General features: G+C 37.7%; 3 protein-coding genes across 5 annotated transcripts; 2 read left to right on the forward strand and 1 right to left on the reverse strand.

Annotated features, from left to right (window-relative positions):
• Positions 1-12,989, reverse strand: AdSS (adenylosuccinate synthetase). The gene is made up of 10 exons (XM_065482881.1): positions 12,623-12,989; positions 3,554-3,656; positions 3,367-3,497; positions 3,161-3,309; positions 2,899-3,104; positions 2,438-2,592; positions 2,255-2,379; positions 856-982; positions 681-801; positions 1-466 (listed from the first exon to the last, which is right to left on the reverse strand). Exons 1-10 carry the CDS (start codon positions 12,752-12,754, stop codon positions 414-416), a joined length of 1,302 nt encoding a protein of 433 aa, XP_065338953.1. The 5' UTR covers positions 12,755-12,989; the 3' UTR covers positions 1-413.
• A 1,033-nt stretch (positions 12,990-14,022) lies between these two features.
• LOC135939816 (hatching enzyme 1.2-like) lies at positions 14,023-16,244 on the forward strand. The gene is made up of 6 exons (XM_065484388.1): positions 14,023-14,855; positions 14,925-15,089; positions 15,144-15,340; positions 15,630-15,738; positions 15,922-16,049; positions 16,115-16,244. The coding sequence occupies exons 1-6, from the start codon at positions 14,564-14,566 to the stop codon at positions 16,205-16,207; spliced, it is 984 nt and encodes a 327-aa protein (XP_065340460.1). The 5' UTR covers positions 14,023-14,563; the 3' UTR covers positions 16,208-16,244.
• A 1,854-nt stretch (positions 16,245-18,098) lies between these two features.
• Positions 18,099-26,373, forward strand: LOC135940487 (uncharacterized). Of its 3 annotated transcripts, none has more exons than XM_065485393.1 (17): positions 18,099-18,356; positions 21,755-21,837; positions 21,899-22,237; positions 22,299-22,434; positions 22,488-22,936; positions 22,998-23,373; positions 23,437-23,510; positions 23,607-23,687; positions 23,742-23,834; positions 23,893-23,964; positions 24,026-24,091; positions 24,142-24,225; positions 24,304-24,372; positions 24,426-24,497; positions 24,559-24,636; positions 24,689-24,793; positions 25,175-26,373. In XM_065485393.1, the coding sequence occupies exons 2-17, from the start codon at positions 21,781-21,783 to the stop codon at positions 25,475-25,477; spliced, it is 2,454 nt and encodes an 817-aa protein (XP_065341465.1). In that variant the 5' UTR covers positions 18,099-18,356; positions 21,755-21,780; the 3' UTR covers positions 25,478-26,373. The 3 variants fall into 3 exon arrangements, with proteins under 3 accessions (XP_065341465.1, XP_065341467.1, XP_065341466.1); XM_065485395.1 differs by having other exon boundaries at positions 23,607-23,621; XM_065485394.1 differs by lacking the exon at positions 18,099-18,356 and adding an exon at positions 19,490-19,625.
• Positions 26,374-26,556: the final 183 nt, after the last annotated feature.

Here is a 26,556-nt window from a genome sequence, read left to right on the forward strand (position 1 = left end):
TGATTGTTTTCAATGTTTTTTTTTTTATTTCCATTTTGCACGTTCTTCGACATTAACAACGTCCACTTTTCCTGCACAAAATTACTAGGCAGCTCAAAAATACTCCGATAACGTGAGGAGAGTAAAAGACAACCAAATAACGCGGCAGAACAACCTCGAGTCACAACAAAAAAGAGATTTCTCGTAAATATTCAGGGAGCGACTGAACATTGCAGATTGTGTAGCTTCTTTCAAAAGTACAAGCTGTGAGACTAGAGAAGAAAAGTAATGAATAGGTGAGAGACAGTGGTGGTGTCGTCTTGTTGCAAATCAATAAACTCCTCGAAATTTGATCGTGTCCAAATCTTCTTTTTCTTCAACCAGGAAAACAGGGCAAAACGTGTCCAAAAATAGTGGTGCCTCTTGAGTAGCGTTTAGAATAACTTAATTATACTCTCCCGTCCTTTGCCGACTCCAATGTACTGAACTGAAATTCAAACGACGACAATGAGCGATATGCTACCACTTCGATTTCGTCTTGGTGCCTTAAAAATTGCGCATATCTCAACAAACAATCAAACTCAAGTTTCAATTTTGCAAGTAAAGGGCATCATTTGATTCCACAGTGAAAATTTAGGTGTTTGTTGAGCTGTGCGTAATATTACGGCACCACGACGATTAGTTATTTAGCCGCCAATTACCTGGCACCCCGAGCAACTGCTGAATCCGCGTCACGTACTGTTGTGCGTTTTCTGGCAAGTCGCTGAATGATCTCACGTTCTGGATGCTGCAGTTCCAGCCAGGCATGGTTTCGTACTCAACCTGAGGTAAATTTATGCCAGCTTGCCGCTACACTTGTCAAGACTTTCGACTTACCGTGACAGAGCCAAGTTCAGCCTGTCCACTGGGAAAATGTTTGATCTTCTGCCCGTTGAGAGAGTAGGACACCCCAATCTTAATTTCTGGGAAGCTATCCAAAACGTCTAGCTTCGTCAGAGCCAATCTGAAAAGAAAACAAGATGAACGCGATATTAAAATCAATGGGTAAATGCGTTTATTTAAATTGTTTAATATCCCAGAGGCCAGACTAGCGATACAGCTGTCTCGCTTCTCCCAATAAAATAGAAAACCTGGTTCACTTCAAAGAATAATGGTATATCGCGTGTTATGAAAGCCTGAGGTTGAAAACCACTATTAATTTATTAATGTACGAAATGTACAGCTGTTGCATGAATAAAACTGCGTATAAATAATGCATTTTTGCTGTTTTCTTTAAAAAAAGTAAGCCTATAATGTCTTATTGATTTTTTGAAATATCAATCAAAGCACAGACAGGAAATCCATAAATTTCACTCTTTAGTCATTTCGTTTTTAAAATGCTTGACTGTGTATTATTAGAAAAAAAGTGTTCATTTTTACCACCACTCAATTTTCGCAAATTCGCGTGCTTAAAATTGCACAATTTCTTTTATTAAAAATAAGAGAAATCATGACTTTATAGCAAAATAACCCGACCTGAAATCTGCTCCGAGGTTGGTTTTTAATTCTTTTTCACTAATTTCGAGCGCTTTTGGCGGTACTTGACGACGATTTTTAACCCATACCTGTGACCAACCTTCCTCAGGTCACGCGACCTGACATCGAGTTAGTTGTGGTTTTGCCGGCGCCGTCGCATATATGTTTGAGTCTTTTGGTCAATTTTGCTGCTTTGACGGACAGTTGCCTGAAGGACTGGCGCGTAACGCTCATCTGGAAGCCTTAAGTGCCCAAGGGGCGCTAGCCACTCGGCTTTTACTAACAATAATAAAAATTAAGACATTGCAGCAAAATTACTATGGTTATATTCAACGTTTAACTGTTATAAAGGACCACCACAAGCCCTGACTAGAGCTTGTTTTTATCAATTTCTGCAATTCTTAACACATATTCTATTTTGAATGAATGGGGAGAGTCCAGATGGCGGCTTAGCCAAATTTTTGCCCAGCGGCGGCTGGCGTCAAGCGCGGCTGACAATATTTTAAACGTGAAGTTTGATAGTGCTTTACGCTCTAAAGGGCCGGAAAAAATATTTTCTCCTGCACTTATTAATTTTTGACCCTTTTTCACTGACAGCTGGCGCGGCTGCCTACGTGACCCAAAATTTTCCGGCTGACTGAGACCCTTACAAGAACAGAAGTAGAATGTTCTCTCAATACTCTCATTAGCGGTAAGATAAAAAGAAACAGCTGCGGATCGACCGATCGGCATGGCTTGGCAGTTGTTGTGGTCCACTTACGACGTGTAGCCGTTGATCATGCTGGTGTAGCGGAGGAGAGGGATGTCGAGCCAGCCGCACCGACGCTTCCGCTGGGTTGTCACGCCGATCTCAGCACCAATGCTCTGCAGCTTATCCCCGATTTCCTTGTGGCAACAATTTCTAATTACACACTTGCGGCAGCGCAAACAAGATAATCCTTACGTTGATCTGCTCCGTGGGGAACGGCCCGTCGCCAACGCGGGTCGTGTACACCTTCACGACGCCGACGATCTCGCCGATGTTGCGCGGCGGCAGCCCCAGGCCGGTGCACACGCCGCCGATGCTGCAGTTGCTCGAGGTAACGTACGGATACGTTCCTGCAATGGACCAAGAGAAGCAAATAATAAAATTGTGAAACGCCCAATACGAAAAAACAAATGCTAAACAATAGATCTGTTCACAAAACATTTACGGGTAATGCCCACAAAATGTTAATCAGTAATCCAGTTGAGTGTGCTGAATGCATAGCAGGCAGTGTAATTTATTTTAAAATTAATTGACCAAATTCAAAATACTGCCAGGTAGAAAATAAAACTGAGTCAATGCTGAGTTACTAAATCTCTTTCGTGAGTGCACAGCAGCTAATCGCAATTCACCCACAACTTGCACAATTTTCCACTCACCAAAATCGATGTCAAGCATAGTTGCGTTGGCTCCCTCGACCAAAACGTTTTTCCCTGAAGACAATGCGTCGTGGAGGAAGGTGACCGACTCGACAATCATCGGTCGCACCCTCTCGGCCAGTTCTTTGTATTTCTCCAGCTCGGACGCGACGTCAACCTGCAGGTTTGGAAACATCTTTTCGTGGACGGCCACCAGGGCCTGGAACCTGAGGAAAATGACGGTAGTAAGCCTCGTTCTTTCCAAGGGGAATAATTTTCCTACTTTTCTGTGAACTGGGAGAAGTCCCCGATCAGGTCGGCGATGCGGATGCCGATTCTGGACGCCTTGGACGAGTACGTTGGTCCGATTCCCTTCTTCGTGGTGCCAAGCGACTTCTTGCCCTTCTCCTGCTCCTGCATTCCGTCCACTTGCTGCATTTTCAATTTCACGGTCAGTTAGCGCGAGAGAGTTTATCATCTATTTGTCACCTGGTGGAGATCAAAGACGAGATGCGCCTTGTCGGAGATGAATAGTTTCGACTGCCAATTCTCCAAACCCTTGGCCTCGCATTTCTTCAGCTCATCAAACATCCCCGGCAGATGGACAACCACTCCGTTGCCTGCAAATGTATTTGTTAAAATTTGTATGCTTATAATAATTGCTGGATTCACGTACCGATCAGTGACAGGCACTTGGGTTGGATGATGCCACTGGGAAGCAAGTGGAAGTCAAACTCGCAGCCGTCCACGACGACCGTGTGTCCGGCATTGTTGCCACCCTGGAATCAGAAGATTGGAAGATGAATATTATGTGACATACAAGGCTTCATTTCTTTTTGTATTTTAATTAGAAAAAAGCCTCACGGATAAACCAGACATGAATTATGAAATATCTCAGTTCATCCGCAATTGTTTATACATATTTAGAGAATGTTCTCTGACTGTTTTTAATGCATTTATGAGTTTGCCTGACTTTTGAGAGGGCGGCAAGCAAGATTTTAATAGTATTTTGTATAATTTATATTTATGTAACTGGAATCTGGCACTGTAATTGTCTTCAAATAAAATTGTTCGGTCTTCATAAAGTAAAAATCTCATTTTGAACCCTTTATTGGCTCATTAAGAAATCGCTTTGTATGTATAAAAAAATAGAAATTTTAAGTGACAATTAATGCAAAAGGTTAAGATATTTTTGGGCGAAAATCATTAAAAAATGAGACGATACAGCTCTACTGAAAATTTTAAAATAAACGAATGGCTCTTCTCTGAGCGGGTATTTATTCAGAAAGGCTAGCTAACGGTGAAAATTTGAAAGAAAAAACTTTTTAACACGTTCTTTTGCTATACAGCGGCTATTTCAGCAGTATTTTAACTCTAAAACAAAATCCATACCACAGTATGAGCTGCAGGGAATTCGAAATCGTCAAAAAAGGTCCAGCTTTACTCATTGCTGAGCTAAATCGATGGTATCCTCTTTTCGAATTTGTTCTGCAATGAGTATAAAGCCGGACTTTTCAACCATGTTGATTCTCTGCAGCTAATACTGCGTGGTCTCAATTTTGTTTTGAACTGCTGTAACAAGGCCCGAGGTGCCGAAATAGCCGCTGCACAGAACAATAGCGTCAAAAGTCAAAATAGTGTTGTTTTGTCTCAAATAAATTGGTAGTTAGAAAACTGTTACGAAACTGCAATAATTTATTGATAGTTTCTCTTGTAACACTTTGAATTTAAAAAATTCAAAAACTCTTAAAAATACTTCTAAAAACTGTAAATTAGTTTCACGTTGCATTTTAAATAAAAATACGTTTAATTGACAAATCCTGATTGATTTGCAAATGTGGAGGAAAAGGATAACCGACCACCGACCCGACTGAAATACTAACATTTTTGTCCTTCACGAATTTTCTATATTCGTTTTATCCTCACTTCCCAATTTTTCCCCTTTTATCATACAAGACGTAAATATATGGATAGGTAATTTAACAATAATATTTGGATCAGAGTTGTGCGCATAAAGGCACAAACAAGTTATTTATTTCCTCCGCTAGACGTTTCAATACCACTAACCCCACTAATTAAAATCGCCTCTCTATGCTCTTTAAGGAAATAGACCAAAGCATTCGTGCCTAGCTAGTTTAATTCGAGCGGCGCAAAAGTGGTCTCGTTCAAGGCTTTGACCAAATCAGAGCGATCAGCGTGGTGTCGGCGCTAATGAAGAAGCAGCTTTGCTCTTTTCTCGTGCGTTGGCCGCGCGATTGTGACGCGCGCCAATTAGGGATGAGTCCCGACTCGTCATCAATTTCGCCGATTGTGCGGTGGACCGTTCTCTGTCGTTTATTTGCAATCATCAGCCTTGGCCGCAATCAAGCGCCGCGCGAGCCGCCGCTAATTAATATTTACACCCACCGAGAGCGGCGCAAAAGTAGTGAGCGCGCGTTTCGGCGCGCGCGTGTGTGGCAACTTTATCGCCGCCGCCGCCGCCGCGCAAAAGAAGAAGTTTGCTCGTAGATAAGGAAATGAGCGGGATTCGAGCCTTGTCCTTGCTGCTTTTTACGGGAGGGGACCGAGGAAGTGACTTTTCTGATAAACACCGTCGTATGTGAAACTTCTGGCGGAAAAAGCGACCGAGGCACGGTTCCGAGTAAAATTTAAAACTTCAACCACCGTCCTAACATTTTTGTTTATTTATAATAAATGTTTTCGATGAATAAACCAAATAAATAACATTCTGTCAACTTTTAGGGCGAACATTATTAATTGTTTACTCTCATCGTAGTCAGTACAAATATAGTGCAAAGTCAGAAATATATCGATGAGTACAAGGCAACAAATCTACGCACGACCTCTTCTAGGTAATCTGTGAAATTCGGCCTCTCAGAAGTTAAATTGAGTTTATCTGTCAGTGGCACGTGTTAAATCCAAAATTGTCCCCGCATTCCTTGAAAAAATTGAAAAATAATAATCCGTTCAATCTCGTGGAAAAGACTTTTTCTGAACAAGAGAATTAAGAGGTTAAGGTCTCAAGAAAAATGTTTCAAAACGATTTGGCAAAATCGGAAGATCGAAGACACCTATTTTTAAAATTGATGCTTAATCTAAAATTAGTAGTAAGAATTGGGCGTCGACAAAACATTTCATTCTGAGGTCCGAAACCCCAACACAAACAAATCGCTCATTCAAAATTTCCCTCTCGCACACTTGAGAAAAATTTTAAGACAGAGTTCAGGAATTCAAACAAACTGAATTCTCCACGGCGTTCGAGGAAAATCTCTTTGACGTGTTTTCTTTGCCACGAGATAAAGATGCGACAGCTGGCGTGAAAAATCGGCCAGTGCCAACAAGCTACTGCAGTCCACCTGAGGTGTGATTGATGGTGTCATAGGCAACGCAGACAACAACGGCCACGTTTGTTTCCCTTGGCCCATTACTCACAGAATTTTGTGGGCACGCGCAAATCCTCACTTCACTCGTTTAGCTTTGTCCCCGGAGTGGAGTGGAGCGGAGCGGAGATGGCCTAAAACGGCTTATGCAATCGCGTGGCATGAATGGAAAAAGCGGACTGCTGACGCGACATTGAACTCCACGCGCAAAGTGATAATATATTATGCGTTTTGCAAATAAACAACAAGCTACTCAAGCGGATTTAGTTGGATGACGATTTTCTTTCCTGTTTGCTTTACAATACAAATCAAATAATGATGAATGAGATATGACGGAAACACGTAATTAACATTTTTCTATTATTTGTAAGCGACAGCAAAGTGCTGCAGGCTTGAAAATTTCTTCCATAGCCAACTTCAATCCTCATCAATGAATGATTGTGAATGCTTACATTTTTTTCAATAACTATTTAATATTGAAAATCACACTTCAAAATTAAATGAGTTAATTGTTTGTGAAATTAAGCGACAGTTTATTTCTACGAATGTGCAATAATGAAATCAGGACCGAGGAACGGTCAAATTTCAGTTTTTGCCAAACTTCTCGAAAAATTAGACTGTTTTTCCAGTGATTTTTCGCTTGATTTTGATCCCTTTCTTCGCGATCAAGCCAACTAGTTGCAAATTTTGGGATAACATCCCCTAAATTGTGAAATATATCGTGATTTTACACATTAGAGGCAATAGTTGCACGCCAATTAATAAGCATGCAAGCTTTGTAGCCGATTTTCTCGTAAATTTAAACGGCGCAGCCTAAAAAATATATATATTTTCCTATTTTTAAATCGTATTTCAAGTTAAGATAAAAAGAATAATTTCCAACTTTTAATTAACAAGGAAATTTACACGATTAAAATGATATCAAATGCGTTTTGAACAGTTGAATTCAAAGAATTCAAATTTTTACAGTGAACATTCCAATTTTGTATTTCAATAATACGCTGGTGTTAAAAACAGCCACTTTTCCTCTCTGCAAAAACACTTCTCTCCGCTTTTAGCAATGTGACAAGGAGATGTTCCCCAAGAGTAAATTCAAACAGAGAATGAAGCATTACGGCTTTCATAATTCCGACGTCTTATGCGCTATAATCTCGGGTGCAGAGATCGTAAAACACGCCCATTTTAAAATTCAGCGCACGAACTGGCAAACAAGGGAGAAGCCGGCACAAATATTTATGCCTTTGTACACTCCAATTAAACAAAAGAAATAATTATTGCTGTTGCTTATCCCGAGTCAAGGAAATCTGGCTAATTAAAAGGGCGACACGATTTGCATAAGATGTCATAGCCAGACGGTAACAGGCACAATCGGCCAAATTAGAGACTGACAGCGATGCCTCGCACTGGTGCAGAACCCTACCGGCCCGGCCCAGCTCACGCGAAATTATCGTTATACGACGTGCTTTTGCTACTAGGAACGCGAATTATAAATTACTTTTCGCAGTCGACCCAGTTCGAGCTCTATTTGATCGTGCGGTGGCGACAATTTTTACCATAACAGACATGATATGACTGTGGAGCGAGCGAATAACAAATCAAATTAGATACTGACGCGAAATATTAGCTGTGAACGACAGTTAGTTGACAAGGATTGAACAATTTTTATAATTTAAGGGGCTTGAATAACAGTAAAATATTTATAAAATGGTTTAGCAACGTGTTTTTATTTATTCTTGGGTAATGTGATTTAAATAATATTTTTGATGATGATGAAACGATTCAATATTATTGCATAAAAGGGTAGCGGCCAAATTTCACAAAGGAGTTTTACTTGAAATACTATCTATAAATTAGAAAACAGCTTTCCTTTTAAATTTTTGAGAAAATCTGAACAAATGTTTGCATGATAATCAAGCGGCGAGCATCAATTGTATCCTTATTTTAAAATCACGATTTATTTCACAATTTAACGAATTTTTTTTTAAAATTCTCATACCATTGGATAGATTGCGACGATGGATCGAAATCAAGGGCAAAATCACTGAAAAACCGTTAATATTTTGAGAAATTTGGCAAAATCTAAATTTAAACTGTTCCTCGGTTCTGATTTCATTTTTGCGCATTGTAGAGATAAAGTATTGCTATATATTTATTTCACAAGGATAAACTCAATGAACAACATGCTTTAGTCAACGACGCAAAACGTTCTTAATTTTTGACCTGTATAACTCTACTTTAAATTCCCATCAAAACGTATATTATATACCATCCTGTCTGCTAGTTGTTAGACTTTTATTCCTGTACAAAATAAACGAGGGCAAGCTTTCAATAATTAGACGAACCGAATGTTCCAGGCGATCGTGATTTCAATAAAATTTTCACTCTTGCGCCGTTGGTGTGGGTGCAATGTTTATTTATTGACCTCGTCGGCTGTGTGGTGAGAAACCACCGTGAGACAACAACAGAGAAAGAGCTGGCGTCGAGGGTTGCGCCGGCTAATTTTAGCAGAGGCGGTAGGTATTACGGCAGCGCTGAAGAAAGTGGAGCGTCACTTTGACACACCTAGCTCATTATCTGCGAGTTCAAAATTTAATCAGTCATGTGCCCGGCCCGGCCCGGCCGACCCGATATCTGCATGAACACACTCTCTCACATGCCTCAGCTGGTTAGCTAGTACACGCAGGGCCCGAGTGTCGAGAGCTGTTTTGGCAGCAACTCTTTCGAGTGACTCTAAATTTAAAGGCCCGCGCGTACATGGACGCGCACTGGACTTGACTGATGGCTTGTCGATCGCCCAATTCAATTTGGTCCAACGCAACGACCTTTGAAGCAAAAAGAAATGCCAAGGGCAAAACAAAATTAGAGTCTTGTTCAAAGGGGGGTATGTAGAGTAGAAAAAAGGAATTTCTTTCAACTAAAGCGATTTTTCTGCTGGTTTTTCATTCAAGTGCAAGAGAGATTTGGTGATTCCCCGTATTTTTCAGACTATAATCCTGCTTTCTGTTTCATATAGGCTTCAAATAGCAAGATGAGCATGCAGGATGTGTAATTTTGCACTTCATCTAAGATAAGCCCAACACTGACGCTGTTACTGCAACGCATATTCAAATTACGATAACGAAAGCACGTTTTGACTAACACTCAAATTCTTTTAAAAAGACGTTGTTCATGCAGAACCGTTGGCTCTTTCGCTAATTCTAATTCTAGTACAGGCGTGGGACGTAAATAAAATAAAATACCCTTTTTATTGCGCCTTTTAATTATTTTTTATCGGTGAGTACGCACTTACGCAGAGAGGGCGGAGAGTGGGCAACAAATTACTGCGTACGAGCAGTTTCAAAGCACTTTAATTATTCACCTTATCTGCATGAGTGTGTAAAAAGTCAGTATGACGGTCAAAACACGAAAATGCAAGCCTGCCACCAGTCAATTAGCAAGCAATGGATAACAGTTTGCCAAGGAAAAGCTTCAAAAAAGAATTTTGCATTATATACACAATACTGTATACCGAACCACTTTTCAACACATTAAGTTTAGGTTTTAGAGTAATTTTCTTCTTGAAGAAAGCACGAGGAATCGGCGCATTAAATGATTTGGACATTCAAAGCCAACCGTGGCTTACTGGATTATGTATTTTTTTCAATTTCATAAACAATATTTAATCGTCTTTTTTTCAATGAACAATTTCTTGGCAGCTGTTGATAAAACAAGTCTGCGCGTCAGCAGGGAGTTGCCCTTGAAACGGGGATTGAAAGGAAATCTGCATTTTTCGTTTTGCAAGGTCAAGACAGTTGGAGCTCCTGCTTGCACTAAATCTCCTACTCATCAAAACAAGGGTTTAAATAAACATAAGGCGGAGGGAGAGAAAGAGAGAGATATTATCAAAGTTCTTGCTGTTTCTGCCACTTGGCGTTAACTGCCTGCACTTTCTTGAATACCCACGATTTTAAGATTCCCTTTGAACGGCTCAGATCACAAGAAGTGTTTTTGCCATTTGCTTGGTTAAAAGTTGTTGATATTTTAGCGCACATAGAACGGTGTCACAATTTTAATGGAAATCCCATTGAAGCAGAGAGTTATAAAATTTGCTCCGTGTTGTTTGCCAAGAACATTAATAGGCCAGACGATAATAATGCGAACAATGCTCCCCACGTCTACTATTTCGTAACTCTACTCGTTTATTCACTTTACTCATAAAGTAGCACAGATATTATCTTCATGAAAATAATGTGACAAATATATTTTGAAATTATGTCACAGTCAGCTTAATTCCAAACATCAATAGAAAACAGCCCTCATAGACGCATCAATTGCGGAAGTAAATATTGTCAACTTGTGTCGCTCATACAAATTCCGGCCAAGGGATCAAAAAAGGTTTCGTGATACCGAATACAAGCTTTTAAAGCGTAATATAGCTTTCAAAAACGAGCAAGTAAGTGGAAAAGATAGCTCTATTTTATCTTTAAAAAGGTAAATGTTTCAAACAAAGTGGTCCTATTATCTAAATAAAGAATTTAATGAACGTATGCAACTGGAAATGTTCAATGGAACCTGATGTTTGTGATTTTCTCTGTACCTACTTGTTTATTATTCGAGCTAAAAATATTGAACAGTTAAGTGTAGAAAATTGCACAAACAATTAATAGAAAAATGACAGGTCGTAATAACTGCATAAACGCGCGAAGCAATAAATTGAATCATCGTTTGTGCCGCAATCGAGTTATTAGGACTGTTATTTAAGACGATCTACTATTTTTTTCTGAGTTTCAAATCTTCATGAGGTTATCAAATGAGCACGAATCGTGCAATTTAAAGCCATACTTTCGTCAAACACTGCCAACGCTTTCGAAAAGCGCTTAAAAGTGACCAAAACCATCTAATTCGTTCAGTGTGGCATACAAGTTGTCTTCGAATATGATTTTCATTTTAAAAATCAAATAAATGTTTTGGCTTGTCCAGTGTTTATATTTTATATACGTGACGAAAGACATACAAAACGTTCCATTTTTGCCAATATTGATCAACTCGGGTTCTAACGGTCTGAATTGTAATAAATCCCACCCTCCGACTCGTCTCGACCTCCCCTAGGTAGCCAAAGGGTTTTTAGGGTGATCAACCCATGCATTACAGGAACGATAAAAATGCGTCGCTTTGCACATTCACAAACTTGTTCACTGATCTCAGCTCTCTTAAATTAATTCAAATCTACCCCTAACTACCACCTTTTACCCTTGATATAGAGAGTTAAAAAAATCTAAACAGCAGAACCAGAAATTCCATCCCTTTATAACTAATCAATATTTTCTACGAAGGTAGAAATAAGGCAAGTTGGTGGGTTATCGTTATCACCCCCAAAACTGTCCAGGGGAGGTTGTAACGATTCGAACGGTGTAAGTTTTTGTAAATCTGATGTCTCAAAGCCGAGATTCAGCGATGACAATGTTGACAAAAAATAAAAGTTTTAATTTTTGGCTAAATTGCCAATTTTTTTTAATAATAGCACTTATATTATCAAAGGAAACCCACCTAAATGGTCTCAGCCGAAAAAATTCCTACAAAACATCTAAAAATAGCTCAACTATAATCTCTCCGTCTAAAAATAACAGCTCAATACTTTAATTTGAAATCAGTAATTCAAAACTATCTAAAGGAAATACGATTGTGATTTAAATTGTTTGATAAAGAGTGTAAAAAATGGTGTAGAGCTTTCTCTGCTTGTGAAGTCCATAAAATTATTTATGATTTTAACGCAATAATGTTACCAAATTGCTCCAATTTTATAGTTGTGAAATTGAGAGGACACGAAGTAAACAGTGAGTAAACATCAAGAAAGGTGTGAAATGAAAATAAATAACAAAGATGAAATAAGTTTGTTTCAATTTCATTGCGGAAAAAACAACCTTTAGTCGAGTTTTAATTTAAAAATAAATACACACAGTTCAAAATAAATATTAATTCACTGAGTCTACAATTTCTCTAAAATATACAAAACAAAAGGATCCGAGTTTTAATATCAAAATTCACAAAAGCTCAATTTTCTTGACATTTCTCCATCAAAATTCCCAAAATTCATAGACGTAAAAACTATATATTAATAATTCAATTTTAACAACAAAGTTTGTAAGTTAAGAAGAAAATCCAACCGCGAGTAAAAACTAATGTCAATAAACTTCTTTTTTCTTAGAAGAGAATAAATTAAAAGGCAGCACGTGTTTGTTTGGCAGTGCGTATTAAGTAACGAAATCGGCATGACAACGTGCTAGGCGAGGCAGCCAAGTGTGTCTGCTCTTTTTTCAATGAGCGCCGCGAATTCCCGCGCTCCGGGCCCCCCAAGATCATGTGTTTTGCCGGCCGAAGGGACTCACCTGGCATCGGCAGACGACGTCGGCGTCGGCGGCGAGCAGGTCGACCAGCTTGCCCTTGCCCTCGTCGCCCCACTGGGCCCCGAGGACGACGGTGGCCTGGCGCACCTCGTGGTGGTTGTTGTGGCCGTTCATTTTGCGAATCGACTCTCGGTTTTCGGGAAACAACGGTGTGTTTGCAAAGGAGAGGCGCGAGTTGCGAACCGGAAGTGTCCAACTGACCGGAAGCGGTTATCTCCGGAGCATGGTGACTCGATTAGGCAGGGTGCACGCGAAGTTCGGACAGTATTCGTTCGGACACAACCGACCCGGCCGACAGCGAGCGCAGCAGAAATGTTTTTCTGCTCGCTCGTGAAAATAGAAGGCTGACGGAGGGTGTGCGGGCAGGCGGGCGGAAGGGAGGGGACGCGTTGGCGGGGAGGCAATCATTATTTGCGCTGTTGCCCGGGCGCAGGGATGGCGCTCGCGAACGCGCCAGCCTGAGTGGCGCGTGGCGCGCTGCGAACGAAATTGAAAGTTTTTCGCGGACCCTCATCTTGATGAAAATCTAAAAGTGACTCTAGAGTGTCTTGATTTAGTCTCCGAGATTGTTAACATTTGAAATTTATGGCTGGACACTTCAAGAGTTATGTATTCAATAAAAATACTATTATTTTGGAATTTTACACATACACACATGCTTTGCTCTATATTTACTTGATTTAAAGTAAGAAAATGCTTTTCAGAAACCTTGTGAAAAATCATTATTTACTTGAAATACTATCTAAAAATGAGGAAAAAGCTAAATATTTACAAGGTATTGCCGTTAAAATATTGGAAATAAATTAAACAAGGCTTCATCCTCGTTGCGAAATTGTCGTTTTAATTTCTCGACTATATGTTTCGACGTCATCCAGTACGTCCTAATCATGACTAAATCATTAAAATCAATACTATATTATAATGTCACATTTTAAATTACAAAATATTCCGACATGAAAATTCCAGACACTTTCTCAACAAATTAATATCACCCACCTACATATTCATGAGGCAGTTGAGGCTAGCTCCAAAGACCAAATGTGGAAATTCTAAGCCATCCCTTTGTTAGATATACGCGCACCTCACAGGTGGTATTGCCGTTTAAATTGAAATAGACTCAAAAGTTTGCATGCTTATCAAGCGGCGTGCACTGCCTGGTCATACAAAATAAAAATATTCTCCTTAAAAGGGATGCACATCCTGACATCATATATTATGGGCACCGCCGTGCAAGGCGCCACAATATATTATATATATATATATATATATATATATATATATATATATATATATATATATATATGATATATGACTGTTTCTCACGATCCTTTCATCTATACCAAGAAAAATGAATTTCTTTTAGCTGTCAAAGCTATGTTTTTTATATCCATAGTCGCCGGGGTTAATTTATCATTGCATAAGATGTATTGAGTTTCGTTTATTATTGGTTTTCCAATCGACTTAATTGCCTATTTAATTCCACTATTTATTGTGAAATTATTTTAACTTGCTGATATATAGCATAGGTTGTACATTACAAACTGTTGGTAATTTTAATATAATCAATAAAATCAGTGAACTACTTTGTATACCAAAAATCCAAAATATATTTTTTTGTTAACCTGTAAAGCTAATTTAACAGATATTGAGCTATTTTATTTGAAAATCACAAAAGATACTTGTAAAAAAATAATTTGAAACTTGTTATGAACGTGAATTAAAAGTCACGTGTTTTATTTAACCCGTTTTTCAATAACATTAAAGTAAATCAATTAGTGAGATAAGCCGCACGATTAAGATAGCCCAAACAAAGATGATCATTCAAAAAATAGTTTCGGCGCAGTATGTTTTTGTTGTACCCCTCGTACTCCAGAAAGATATAGCTATTGATAGCAATGAATTTTGTTGTAGAGATAATTAGCAATGCAAATGTTGGGAACCACCCGAAGCCGGTGTAAAGGTTATGCTCACGCGGTGCTACCAAATGGTTTAAAAAGCGTGATACGAGCTGCAATTTCCAGCATTTGCGCTCCCGTTGCCATACAGTTTGCACAATTTTTTTTAAATAGCAGAATGTTTTTAGCAACCGCACTTTCGGCGTGTGTGCTGCTTGTTGCAGTACAAGGCAACCCATTGCCATCGAAGTGGGATCTTTACGCGCAGTCCGTTTTAAGGGCAAGGCAAGCGAGCTTGGGTTATCCTGTGAAATCACTTGGTAAGACAAGTGCCGATTTTAATACAATTCATTCATAAAATTAATGTTTAAACTGATTATTTTATCAAGGAACTAGCTGGAATCCTGACTCTAAGGTTAATCCAGAAGAACTCGGTCCGTATTACCAAGGCGATATTCTCACCATACCTGACGGAGATAGAAATGGTCTCACTAACACCGCGTTCAGGTGGTCTGGTGGAGTTGTTCCTTATGTGATCTTGGACGGCGTTTTTTGTATAATGCACAGATCTTTATCAATAAGTTTAATTAATATGTATTCACAATTAGCCGCCACTGAACTGCAATATCTCAGAGATGCAATTGATTCGTACCACCAAAACACTTGCATCACTTTCGTCCCCTACAATGGAACGCAAACTGACTATGTAGTGATTCAAGGCGAAGATACAGGGTGCTGGTCGACGGTCGGAAGGAAGGGTGGAGTGCAGTATCTTAATTTGCATCCTCCAGGCTGCATAAGGAGGGTAAAATATTCGCAACTTTTTATTTATTTTTTATTTACTAAATTAACGCATCACAATTATTGATCGATAAAGTATGAAAATAAGTAGTTTTTTTAATAAAATTGTTAGTAAAGAATTTAGCATAACAGCATAACACAAGATTATTCACTTTTTTATATTTGACGTGAAAAATATTTATGGCTGTGCAATGCTAATAGACACAAAAGGGCCGAAATTTTTACAGGGTGCTAACATTGTGGCACTGTGGCTATGTCCAAAAATTTTAATAACATTACTTTCTATCATGTAGGCTGGAACCCCTATCCACGAGTTGATGCACGCCCTTGGCTTCCATCATGAGCAAACTAGAACCGATCGAGACGGTTTCGTGAGCATACTCTGGGAAAATATCGAGATTGGTACTAAAATATAATTAATTCCTTATCACATTACTCAATGAAACTATGCTTTTTTTGCTAACTCAACAATTAACGGTAAAGTAAATGAGCGCCCAATGGTCCCAAAGCATCCAAGACAATATATTAATGGCAATATTATCTATTATAAAATGATATTTAACAATCATCAATGTTTGTTTTCAGGTCACGAGCACAACTTTGAAATCGCACCAGACACAACTGCATTTGGCATTTCGTACGATTTTGGCAGTGTCTTGCATTACTCTGAGTCATCATTCTCTGTGAACGGTTTACCAACAATTGAAACGAAAGTGAGCACAAAAATATTTTGAGTTGCTAAAGATCTCGAGTATTAATTTTAACAAAAATTCAACAGCCTGCTGGAATTCCGATCGGTCAGAGAGATGGACTCAGCCAGTCGGACATCGACAAAATTAACATTATGTACAACTGCCCCGCAAAGAAGTAGTTAAATACAAAAATAAACGTTTCAGAACATTGCAAAATTTGATAGAGTTTACAGATTTTATTAAGATAACCCTCTAATGAGATTCAAAATTCATTTTAAAATATTATTAGTACATACAGTACACTAATGAACAGTTAATTATAAATTATTATCTGGCGAAGAGCTATCTTGCGGCTATTTATAGATTTTAATTTGTATATTATGCAATTCGCTTGACGAAGCAGTTACACTGGCTGCCTAACGAAATACTTTTGAGAAAACAGCGAGCTATAAAAGATTGATATATTAATAAACACATCATGAACTCTCAAATATTAAAGTACAATATTTGTTTTAAAATATATAATTTTACACATTTGGAAGTATTAAGGGGAATCCATATTATTTAATTAGTTATCGAACATCTCGTTAATTCCTTATTTTATTCTGAAAAATATGTTTCATACCAGGTAAAATAGCACATACGCATTTTAAAGGTTATTATAACAACGAATGATACACTGCATGTTAAATATCTACTTCAGCACCCATAAATTAAGCAAGTTTCAGATTAATAGCAGCGTTCCACTTCAGTTTATATATTCTGAAGTCGGACTATCGCCCGTGAAGCACAAACAAAACGAGTTTCACACCAGATTTCTGGTAATGTCCATATAAGTTCAACTCGTCTGGTTTTCAAAACTGTAAGAGTTATTTTGCTTTTAAATGAACCCTCTCAACAACTAGGAACTAGGGTATTCAGTTTATTGTTAAATATTTGATCACTATACTGAACCACATTAATTTTGAAAGCGTGTCGCTTAATTATAATCTCACTCAAGTAAAACTCCTAAAGAAATGCAAAAAAGTGTAAACCATGATTTGTGTTGAAATTTACCCAAAGAAACTGTCAACCTTGCGCAAAATGCAAAAAAATATGTAAATTTTACAACGAAAAATTACAAAAACGACTATTTTCAACTCTTTGCATATATTTATTATTTCATAATTATGAGGTATTTAAAAAATACTAATAGTAGAAAACAATTATTAGTCTGATAGCGAGGTATCAGTGGCACATTTAAAATCAGAGAATATTTAGGCACATTTATAACTTATTCTCTTTTCTTCTTGTTCCAAATTGTGGAAATACCCGCCACAGCATTATGTTAATTGCAATGGATATATATACGAGAAAGGATTTCACGGAAGATGAGGATTTTTTGCTTATATCATGGGCCGGATGTCAATTAGAATTTATTAATCGACGAATATTTATAGTTTAAAATTTTATTTTACTATGTTGCAGCCAATTTTTATGCAAAATTGTTTTTTAATTTTTGAGAAAGACACCAAAAATTTCAGTATGTTGATTATTTTATCAAGATTTTTGCTTCATGTTGAATTCCCTTATTTTGCTCTTTGTACTAAGCACAAGTCTTGTTTCGCTTCCGTTTCCGTCGAGTGTCTCGAGTCTCTTTTAGGGACCCAACTGAGCCAAACTGTTCCTTTTTACTCTCAAACTTTTGAAAATGGCATTGACGATAGTTTCGTTCCAATATTATTATACCACGTGCGACTTTCGAGAGACAGTAAAAAAGAGTAATTATAATTATCATAATATATATAACATCATTTTTAATCAGATTAAACACCATAATTTTTACAACTACAATATTAATTGTCAGGAAATTTGATGAAATGGATAAAATTTTAACTGGTGCGCAAACGCAGCTAATGCTGTTACGCACTTTTTTCTTTTTAACCAAAAATATGGAGTTAGGATGACATGTTTTACGATGTGATATAATAAGATTCACACATTGGTCATCTATGTAAATTTCGGTCATGCAGTCCATGCATATTGCTGCCACAACTGTTGGGTTGGCACCAATTCCCTTAGCTGCCCGTAGCCATAACGCCCATTACTGATTATAAGCCTTAAGCTTACACGCTTTCGTGTTTCATGGTCTTACTGGTCATAGCCATCAGCCGTCATATTATCATACATAGCTTCGATTTCGATCATGACCCAGCCAGTAGAAGTAATAGTAATAGTCTGTCGTCATCCTATGCTCTGCACTCAGCTGAAGGACGGTTGTTGTTGCCATCGTTACCCAAACAACGAGACACCAAAAGTGGACAAACCAGTAGAGGAGTAAAGTGCACGGTAAGTAAATTTTAACCGCAAATAATGACGCTATCACAGAGATTCTAATGTTATCGTTATGTGATTGTCATACAGAGCAATGCACATATATAGAGGTTGAGGAGGGCACGAGGGAGCACATCATACATAATTTTACAAGTAACAGTGCTAGTTTTGTGCGTATACCTATGCAAATTTGCCGGTTCCCGCACATGCTGGCATACGCATGCGCTTCTCAACCTGCCACCTTTAATTAACTGACCGATCAACCAACCTCCGCACGCAGTGGTCATGTCGCTTACTCGCTCTCCGGCCGGGAAATTAAATCCTGCGTGTTATTATAGAAGTTGTAATGCAGATATGTATTTTTATATCGACCAATTATACAATAATAATTATTGCTACACTCAAAAATAAATGACTGAGGAATTAAGGGAATTAAGACGCATTATCTTCTCTTTTGCTCATCTACCCTACACAATATTTTCTGCTGGTCTTCGAATTAGTTTCAAAATTAAATTTATTATGGGCTGACACTTGACAGGGAAACTCTGCCCCAAATCAGCACACATCCATAAAGTAATGAGACAATTATTATGTAGGAACAACATTTGGAAGGAAGTAATGATCAATGGTAGCTTGAGATTATTGCTTCTTCAATTTTCTTCTTCAATTAGCACAATATTTTTAATTGAAACATTTAAAAAAAACAGTCCGTTAATTTGAATGATAATCAGGAGGAAAATTCGGATGGCCTATTCGCGCATTCCTCATTGAAAACAGTAAAAAGTCGTCGTTTTCTTTTATGCCTACTTCGGCTGTCAACTGCAGCCTTATTTCATGGAAAAAAATTAATCTCTATTTAGATAATAATGCAGAATAGTCAAAAAATTTACAGCAGGTAATTTAAAAAATATATTTTCAGGATATTTTTCGACTGGGAAAATGTCTCGATCTTGTAAATAAAAAAGAAATTACAGAAAAAGCTTTGAGAACGCAGAGGCTGCTTAGGGGCGTAACCAACCCTTGGTGTGTGAGAAAAATAACCCACCTGAACCTGTAGTGCTGCGCTTGCGCCAGCTCTTCCTCAATCATTCGAAGGACAGCTGGTCCGTAGCACGCTTCTAGAGTTTGGACTCGAGCTGAAGCAGAAGAAGCGTGTATTTGGGCAAAAAGAAATCAACTCCGGATACTGAATAGCCTGAATAGATGAAACTAGTCTACGGCCGTTATAATGTCATCAGCCACCCCATATCTAGCTCATTGATATGTGGAGGGTTGTTTTCAAATGTGAGTCAAAAATATTCCTTAAAAATGTTTATTCGATTGCTTGTTTTGTTTGTGCTTTCCGAAAGGCACATTACCTTTACCAACCAGCAATTCGAGTTTGTGCCATGAAATATGTAAATAACTTAATATTTTCTTTAAAATTATTAATTAACCTGCTGTAAATTTAACGTCGTATTCTATGTTTTTGAAACAGGGTGCAGTTAACAGCCGAAAATTAGTAGGCATAATACGATGACTTTCCAATTATTTCATATATATTAATGTTTATTGCTCATTTTAAATATTTAATATTTACATGCATAAATTATTGAGATTCGCGAATAATGCGTCGTGGTAGCGGAAAAATTACGCATTGCATTATGGCAAAAAATGGACAGTTAGTATCTGCATAAACGCCTGAAACAAAGAATTGATTCGTCGTTGTCACGTCCGTTAGTTAATAAATTTAATTCAACACTCAGAAACACTTTAAAATTGCAACACAAGAACTACTCGCATAGGGAGGGGAAATTTTATGCGTCACACAATACTTCAAACTCGGTGGCAGGTCGTTATAGGGCTTGCATACCCTGCGTATGATAAGGCGCTTCCGTCAAAAGCCTTTTTGCTGGGGGCGGCTGGAGGCGGGGATGTGCCGTGTTGTCCCCTCGCAGGGCGCGTCCTTGAACGATTCTCGCTCTTGCGTCGTCAGTCAGTCAGTGTCTGGCCGCTTTGAAAGAAGGGGAAGAAGACAAGGTCAGTGTGCCGCAGGTTCAAGACGTTCTAGTTGAAAGGCATATTATTTTGTCGGGTCAGGAAAGGATCTTACCGGTTCATGCCCGTACGCAGTGCCGATTGCAATTAGTCCATTTTTTCATTAGGTCTCTATTTTCAATGCACATAAAACTCATATTCTGAAACTTAAACATCATTCTTCTTTCTATAAAAAACGGCCTCATTGTTAAAAATTTTCCTTTTAATTCCTCGATTTTCTATTAACAAATTTAGCGTTTGCTATGTATTTCATGAAAATTGTAATTGTGATGCCAGAACTGAAAGGGAAAGAAGGTGCATTCTTTTAGTATTAACCTGCTCTTAAGTAGTACATTAGAAAACAGCTCGGCCTTAACTTGCTGATAAAATCTCAGCACTTCGACATATATATCCCATTTAAAATAATGAACAATTCCACGGAAGCAGCGTTCCGACTGGCCGTCATTTTGCGTATTTCGGTTAATGAATATTCCTTAATAAAAATCAGCGACAACTCGCCAGTATAGGAATTATACGTATATAAATTGCGGAGCATTAAGCAGTCCGATCGGCACGATTTCATTGTGCATTCCCGCGAGCGAAATGAGTTCAAAAGGAAAGGTTTTTCAATTGGTTAGATGGCAATATTTTTTAGTTTGACGCGTTTGTTTGTTCCCAGCATTAAAAATTGATTGCCCAAGATAATGCGTGGTCATAGGTGCGTTTTGGAAAAACGTTAATTTGCAGTTTGGCAGAGCTAAATGGGTATGGCATTTCGTTTGTCACAAAAGTGACACGCCGCACATTGTGTCATTTAAAGTTATTGCGGCCGACACTATTCAATTGAGAAATATTTGTAAGCAACGAGGATGCAATCCGTTTAGTTTAACAATAGAAAAAGCAACCTCGTGTGTCGAAATTTTTACTTGATTTGATCAATATTCCTTTCTTTTGAAATTCTTCCCTAGATTGCACATAGAGTGTTTCCAGGTTGTTGGTTCTTTTATTCAATAACATTGCTAGTTTATAAGAACGATAAATAACGTCAAATCTTTCATATTTTATCTATGAATTAATTGAAATTCTCAATGAAAATTTAAAAATAATGTATAATTTTATTGCTCTTCTCTGCGCGGACTTGACTATTAGGATTAAGTGGCTATGAGTGAATTTTTTAGGGACGATTTATTAAAACAATACCACGTTCCCATACTGCTGTACAACTACTGCTGTTTTACCTTTTTAGTTATGACTATCAGCGTTGACGAATATAAACATAACGTTATTTTTAATTTGCATGCTATATCCTGCATGTGTGCATTATTTCTTAGTTCTGTTGTAATTGTTATCATTCAGCACCCAGTTTTAAATAATATAACTTTCGTGCCTGTTCACAGATAAGACACGTGTCGCATGAACACTGATGCTCACACTGCGTTCAACAGACTGCTTTAAATTTTTTTGTTACACACGGAAATCTGTAAGTTATGGAAAAAATTTATATTGAACTAATACAATAATTATTTGCCTGGTTCTTCCAGAGTTTTAGCACCATGCTCTCATATAGCAAAGGTGGCGTGAGGATGGTTTACAGTTTTGACGATGGAACTGAATCTGGCTGCGAAAGTAACAGCCTCCTGGTCAATTCGCACTCTTTGAACACTTCACAGCAAGTTCCTAAACAAGTTGATTCTGCATCAGTTTCAGCAACACTTGCTGTAACTGGCAAAAAAGACGACCAAATTACACAGCAAGTTCCTAAACAAGCTGATTCTGCATCAGTTTCCACAACACTTCCTGTAACTGGCAAAATAGACGACCAAATTACACAGCAATTTCCTAAAGAAGCTGATTCTGCTTCAGTTTCCTCAACACTTCCTGTAACTGGCAAAACAGACGACCAAATTTAATTAATATAACAATTATATCTTGTACTCTCAGGCTGTATCAAAATCTACTCGAGCAACTGATGATTACCGAATTAAGGCTTCTGATTTACCAGATAATTATTTCGATGACCTTCTGGATATCATGAATATGCAACCTCAAATACAACAGGAAGATATCTCACCTGAAGGTTTGTTAAGTCTGAGTGCTTTCACTCATCTATTTCAATTTCTCGTAATTCAGATGCGGCCCAATCATCAGCTTTGCCTGAAGAGACTCCTGCTGTGGTAAAAATCATAGATTTACCAATAAAGAAAGAGAACTTGTCTGACTGCATGGAAAATTCTGATGTAGTCTGTCCTGAGGCAAATACCAAAAATGCAAGTGAGAACCAAATTCTACTTGGTGATGAATACCACGCTGCGTCCATCAAGACCGTGACGTTCAAAAAGATAAAGATAAATATGAAAGAGAACCAAAGGCCTTCACTTAGTTGTGAAAACAATCCACCTGTAGTAACGCAAAATACCATCTTGGATGAGGACAAATTGGTAAAGTTTGTTGAAGATCTACTTAGCCCAGCTTCTGCTGCATGTAGCAGTCGGTCTCCTCCGTCAACACCGTCTCCAACTAGCCAGAGCAAAATAACCACTCAAACAGCAAACAAATATGGAAATATCAGCAAATCAAACGTGAGCAATTTAATCAGAAAACAGTTTTAATGTGAGGTATTGATTTATTTTAAATTCTTAGTTGCCTTCAAAGGAGGAAAATCAGTCAAATTCTGAAAGGGCTGCAAAAGTCATTAGTTCGAATCGTCAATCGATTGCCAAAGGGATAAATACTCAAATTCCAACCCATCAAAACAGATTATTACCCTCTCAACCATTTCCTTACGCCGCACAACGTCCGCTGCTTCCTTTTGCACCTGTACAACCACGACCTCTATCACCTCCCCATTTGTATGGACAACCTTTACCAATCGTCCATCACAACACTATGCATCGTTGGCCACATCCACCTCGTCCTTTGCCACCAATCATGATGCCATACTTTGACCCTAATTTGCCAAATCCATGCCACAGACCGCAAAATATTCCCACAACCACTTCAACAGTAATAAGAGAAGGTCTATTTTATTAAGTCAACTCTCAACTTTTTCTAACTCCAATAAATTTTTTACTTTTTTTAGAAAAAGAGATAAGGACCATGGATGCTAGAAATTTAGTAGATGTCATGAAAGTGTCAAAGGCGCAGGGAACCAAAGTAAGGTTTATTTTCATTTAGGTTTTTTGCCTCTCGTCCGGTCTGAAATTCAAAATTGAACCTACGGTTTATTTAAATGCAATATATTTGTTTCAGACTGCTACAAAAGTCGTAAGTAGTGAACCGCCTGTCAAAACTTCCAAAACCGAGGTGGAAACAGTAAAACGCGATGAAACAGTTAATATTAGGCTGCGCAAACCGAAAATAAATTTTAAATTATTTTTTTTCCAGAACACAAATGGCAGACTGTGTTTCAAGTGTAGTCATCCTTTAGCGAGCAAAGAGAACGGTCCCGAGAAAAAAATGAGCGAGATGGAAACTCAGGTTAATTGAGTGAAAGTATAGCAGAAAACCACGCATTAATTAATAAAAATTCTATTAGACATACTGTGAAGATGAGCTCACCAGTTCCAATGCACCAGTCGTTAAAACCTTTCAGACGATTGCCACTCAAGTATGAGTCAAATCATGTATTAATCATTTTGCTGATCTAATAGTTATTTTTTCTTTTCCAGACTGAGAAATGCATTAGAAAAGATGTGGATGATCCTCCAGTTTCTAGTGTAGAAGTCCAGACTGAGGTACATTTTGCAAGCTACTATCTCTTCTCAATTGTAAATATTTTTAATAGGTTAGCTCATCCCTCTTTGCTCACAAAGGAAAGAATGTGCCTGATGTGGACCCCAAATCTTATACAATTAACAAATCAAAGCAGGTAATTTCTCAATCAATTTGAATGTAATATAGCCACGCTATTCACAGCAAACTATACCAACTTTTCAAAAATTTTAAGGTCGACAGGCGTGTTAAAAACAAAGAATATGAAACTTTTTCCTTTTTGACTGAAGCAGCAATGTTGCAGGTATGGAGAATACTCTCTCACATTTTTATCCCTCTGTAACTGATAGTTTTTAGAATGAAAAGAATATGAGGGGAAATGATGATTTAGATGAAGATGCTTCATCCAAAGTCAAGAAAACTCAAATGGCAAGTAATATAGCTCAGTGCTCAGTTATTTTCATTTACAACAGTAATATATCTCTTGTAGAGTGAAAAATTGGTCACAACCAACGTCAAAATGGAGAAAAGTGATCCTGTTGAGTCAAGTGGAGCTGATAAGACTGAAGTAAATTCAACTTGTTGTATACTCTTGCAGTTTTTCACACCTGTGCTTATAGATTGGCGCTACCTTAAGAATGAAAAAGAAAAATTCTAATTTGAAACGAAGTGCTTCCTTAGATGCATCTGAAGCTGTTCCACCTCAAGCAAAGAGAGCTAATAAAGTAAATACATTGTAGATTAAGAGGTATCGGCCACGCAATCTAAGGCGGCAGCTAGCTGAACCAGCTGCAGCTGAATTTTTGCCCAGAGACTGCAGCTGAAAAATTATCAAAGTTTAATAGTGTGCTTAACGGCCTTTTTTACTGGTTGCTTTGCTGAAGTCATGACAGCTGACCTAGTGACCCAATATTAGCTGGATGGCGCGGGCACAGCTGAGACCTGAGACTCTAGTTGTAGATCAGGAAACATAGCAACCACATATTTTGTAGAAGATTTTACAAATAATTGGTTTATAGATAAAATGCTGCATGATGCTATCATATTTTTTGTTTGTATGCAAAGGTACTCTCTGAAAGAGTAATTTATTGATTTACAATTTTCAGACGGATAGAACCGGAACAACAATAGCCAACAGCGAAACTGAAACTTCTAAATCAAAGAAAACGCTCAAATTTCCATCACACAATCCAAATATGGGATCAATTCGAGGAAAAAGTACTAGAGGAAAAAATCAAATTCGTGGGTATGCAAATGAAAGAAGTCGCGGCTTTCATCCCATGAGAGGTCATTACGTCTCACGGTGCTCCGATTACTATAAGTATGGTAATGCCAACTTCCGTCCACGCTCAAAATCTAAAAGATACGCATGGGAGATGCAAAACCTTGATATTAAACTGCATGATTAACTGATCAAGTCGCTGTTTTTAATTTTGGGGACGGCTGTTGCGTCAGGTGCTTTTGATACAAAAGTTTTTTTTACTTTTTATTCTAAATGAGTGTAAAGACAAATCATGTACAAAAATGTCGAAATTTCGCTTAAAAATTAATTTTTAACAATTTTGGATGTTTTGTTTTTAAATATTTTGAGCTCTGAAGGACTGCGTCACACTATTTATTGCTCAGTGGTGTTCGTAATATAATGCTCAACATGTACAAATCATATGGTGAAAATGTTGCTGAGATAAAAAGGTGGTTAGACACAATAGCTTATTGGAGGTTTGGATGTCAAAATTTATCACTCAGTTAATGTTCCTTAAACGAAACGCCAGTTACCATAATGATTGATATGTATGGTATATATTATAATTTAGATAATTTATTTAATGATCATATTATTAAGGACGCCTGAGTGGTGTTTTATATGTACTTGTATTTTATTGAATTATTAGTTAATACATATTAAATTTGCACAAAACATTTGTGCGATTCTCATCAAAGTAGAGCATGTTTAGCAAAGAGACATGTGCGCCTGCACCGGTCCATTACTTCGCCAACATTATTTCAACGCACGATTTTTTTAATATTCATGTGGCATCTCATTAAACTAGAACACAAGATATTATTTTTTGGTACCTTGTCTTCTGGAAAACCTTTTATTGAACGTATTTGTATTCGTGTGTCCTATTGATATGCAAATAATATCAAAGATCTTGGATTTGTCAGATTTTTTAGGAGATTATTTATGAATTTGGCGTACAGAAGTAAAATTAAATTGGATACATGGGTTAATTTTGTAAAAAAAAATGTATAATAGGAATATGATATTCTGGTATTAAAATAAAAATAAAATAAATGATTTATGCATTTTACTATGAATTTTATTACCTCGATGCACTCTCTCCTGTAGACCTAATTCAGCTTTCAAAACAGTCGTAAAAATTTCAAAATAATGCCCTGCTAATTCATTCAAAGCATCTTAATATTCATTGTCAGTAGTAACTTTATTTTGTTGGTGTTCTCGCGCCCATTCCCGCTGAAGAGAGAA

This window comes from Cloeon dipterum, chromosome 3 (genome assembly GCF_949628265.1).
Source record: "Cloeon dipterum chromosome 3, ieCloDipt1.1, whole genome shotgun sequence".
In the NCBI taxonomy this organism is placed as follows: Eukaryota; Metazoa; Arthropoda; class Insecta; order Ephemeroptera; family Baetidae; genus Cloeon; species Cloeon dipterum.

Excerpts from the sequence above, each read along its gene's own strand:
- LOC135939816 (XM_065484388.1), top strand. The coding sequence starts at position 14,564 with ATGCAAATGTTGGGAACCACCCGAAGCCGGTGTAAAGGTTATGCTCAC. Across the intron at positions 14,856-14,924 it reads TTATCCTGTGAAATCACTTG|GAACTAGCTGGAATCCTGAC; the intron begins GTAAGACAAGTG and ends TATTTTATCAAG. Across the intron at positions 15,739-15,921 it reads CTGGGAAAATATCGAGATTG|GTCACGAGCACAACTTTGAA; the intron begins GTACTAAAATAT and ends GTTTGTTTTCAG.
- LOC135940487 (XM_065485393.1), top strand. The coding sequence starts at position 21,781 with ATGCTCACACTGCGTTCAACAGACTGCTTTAAATTTTTTTGTTACACA. Across the intron at positions 22,435-22,487 it reads GGAAGATATCTCACCTGAAG|ATGCGGCCCAATCATCAGCT; the intron begins GTTTGTTAAGTC and ends CTCGTAATTCAG. Across the intron at positions 23,965-24,025 it reads TTCAGACGATTGCCACTCAA|ACTGAGAAATGCATTAGAAA; the intron begins GTATGAGTCAAA and ends TTTCTTTTCCAG.
- AdSS (XM_065482881.1), bottom strand. The coding sequence starts at position 12,754 with ATGAACGGCCACAACAACCACCACGAGGTGCGCCAGGCCACCGTCGTC. Across the intron at positions 2,380-2,437 it reads TCCCCACGGAGCAGATCAAC|GAAATCGGGGATAAGCTGCA; the intron begins GTAAGGATTATC and ends TGTTGCCACAAG. Across the intron at positions 802-855 it reads CTGAACTTGGCTCTGTCACG|GTTGAGTACGAAACCATGCC; the intron begins GTAAGTCGAAAG and ends AATTTACCTCAG.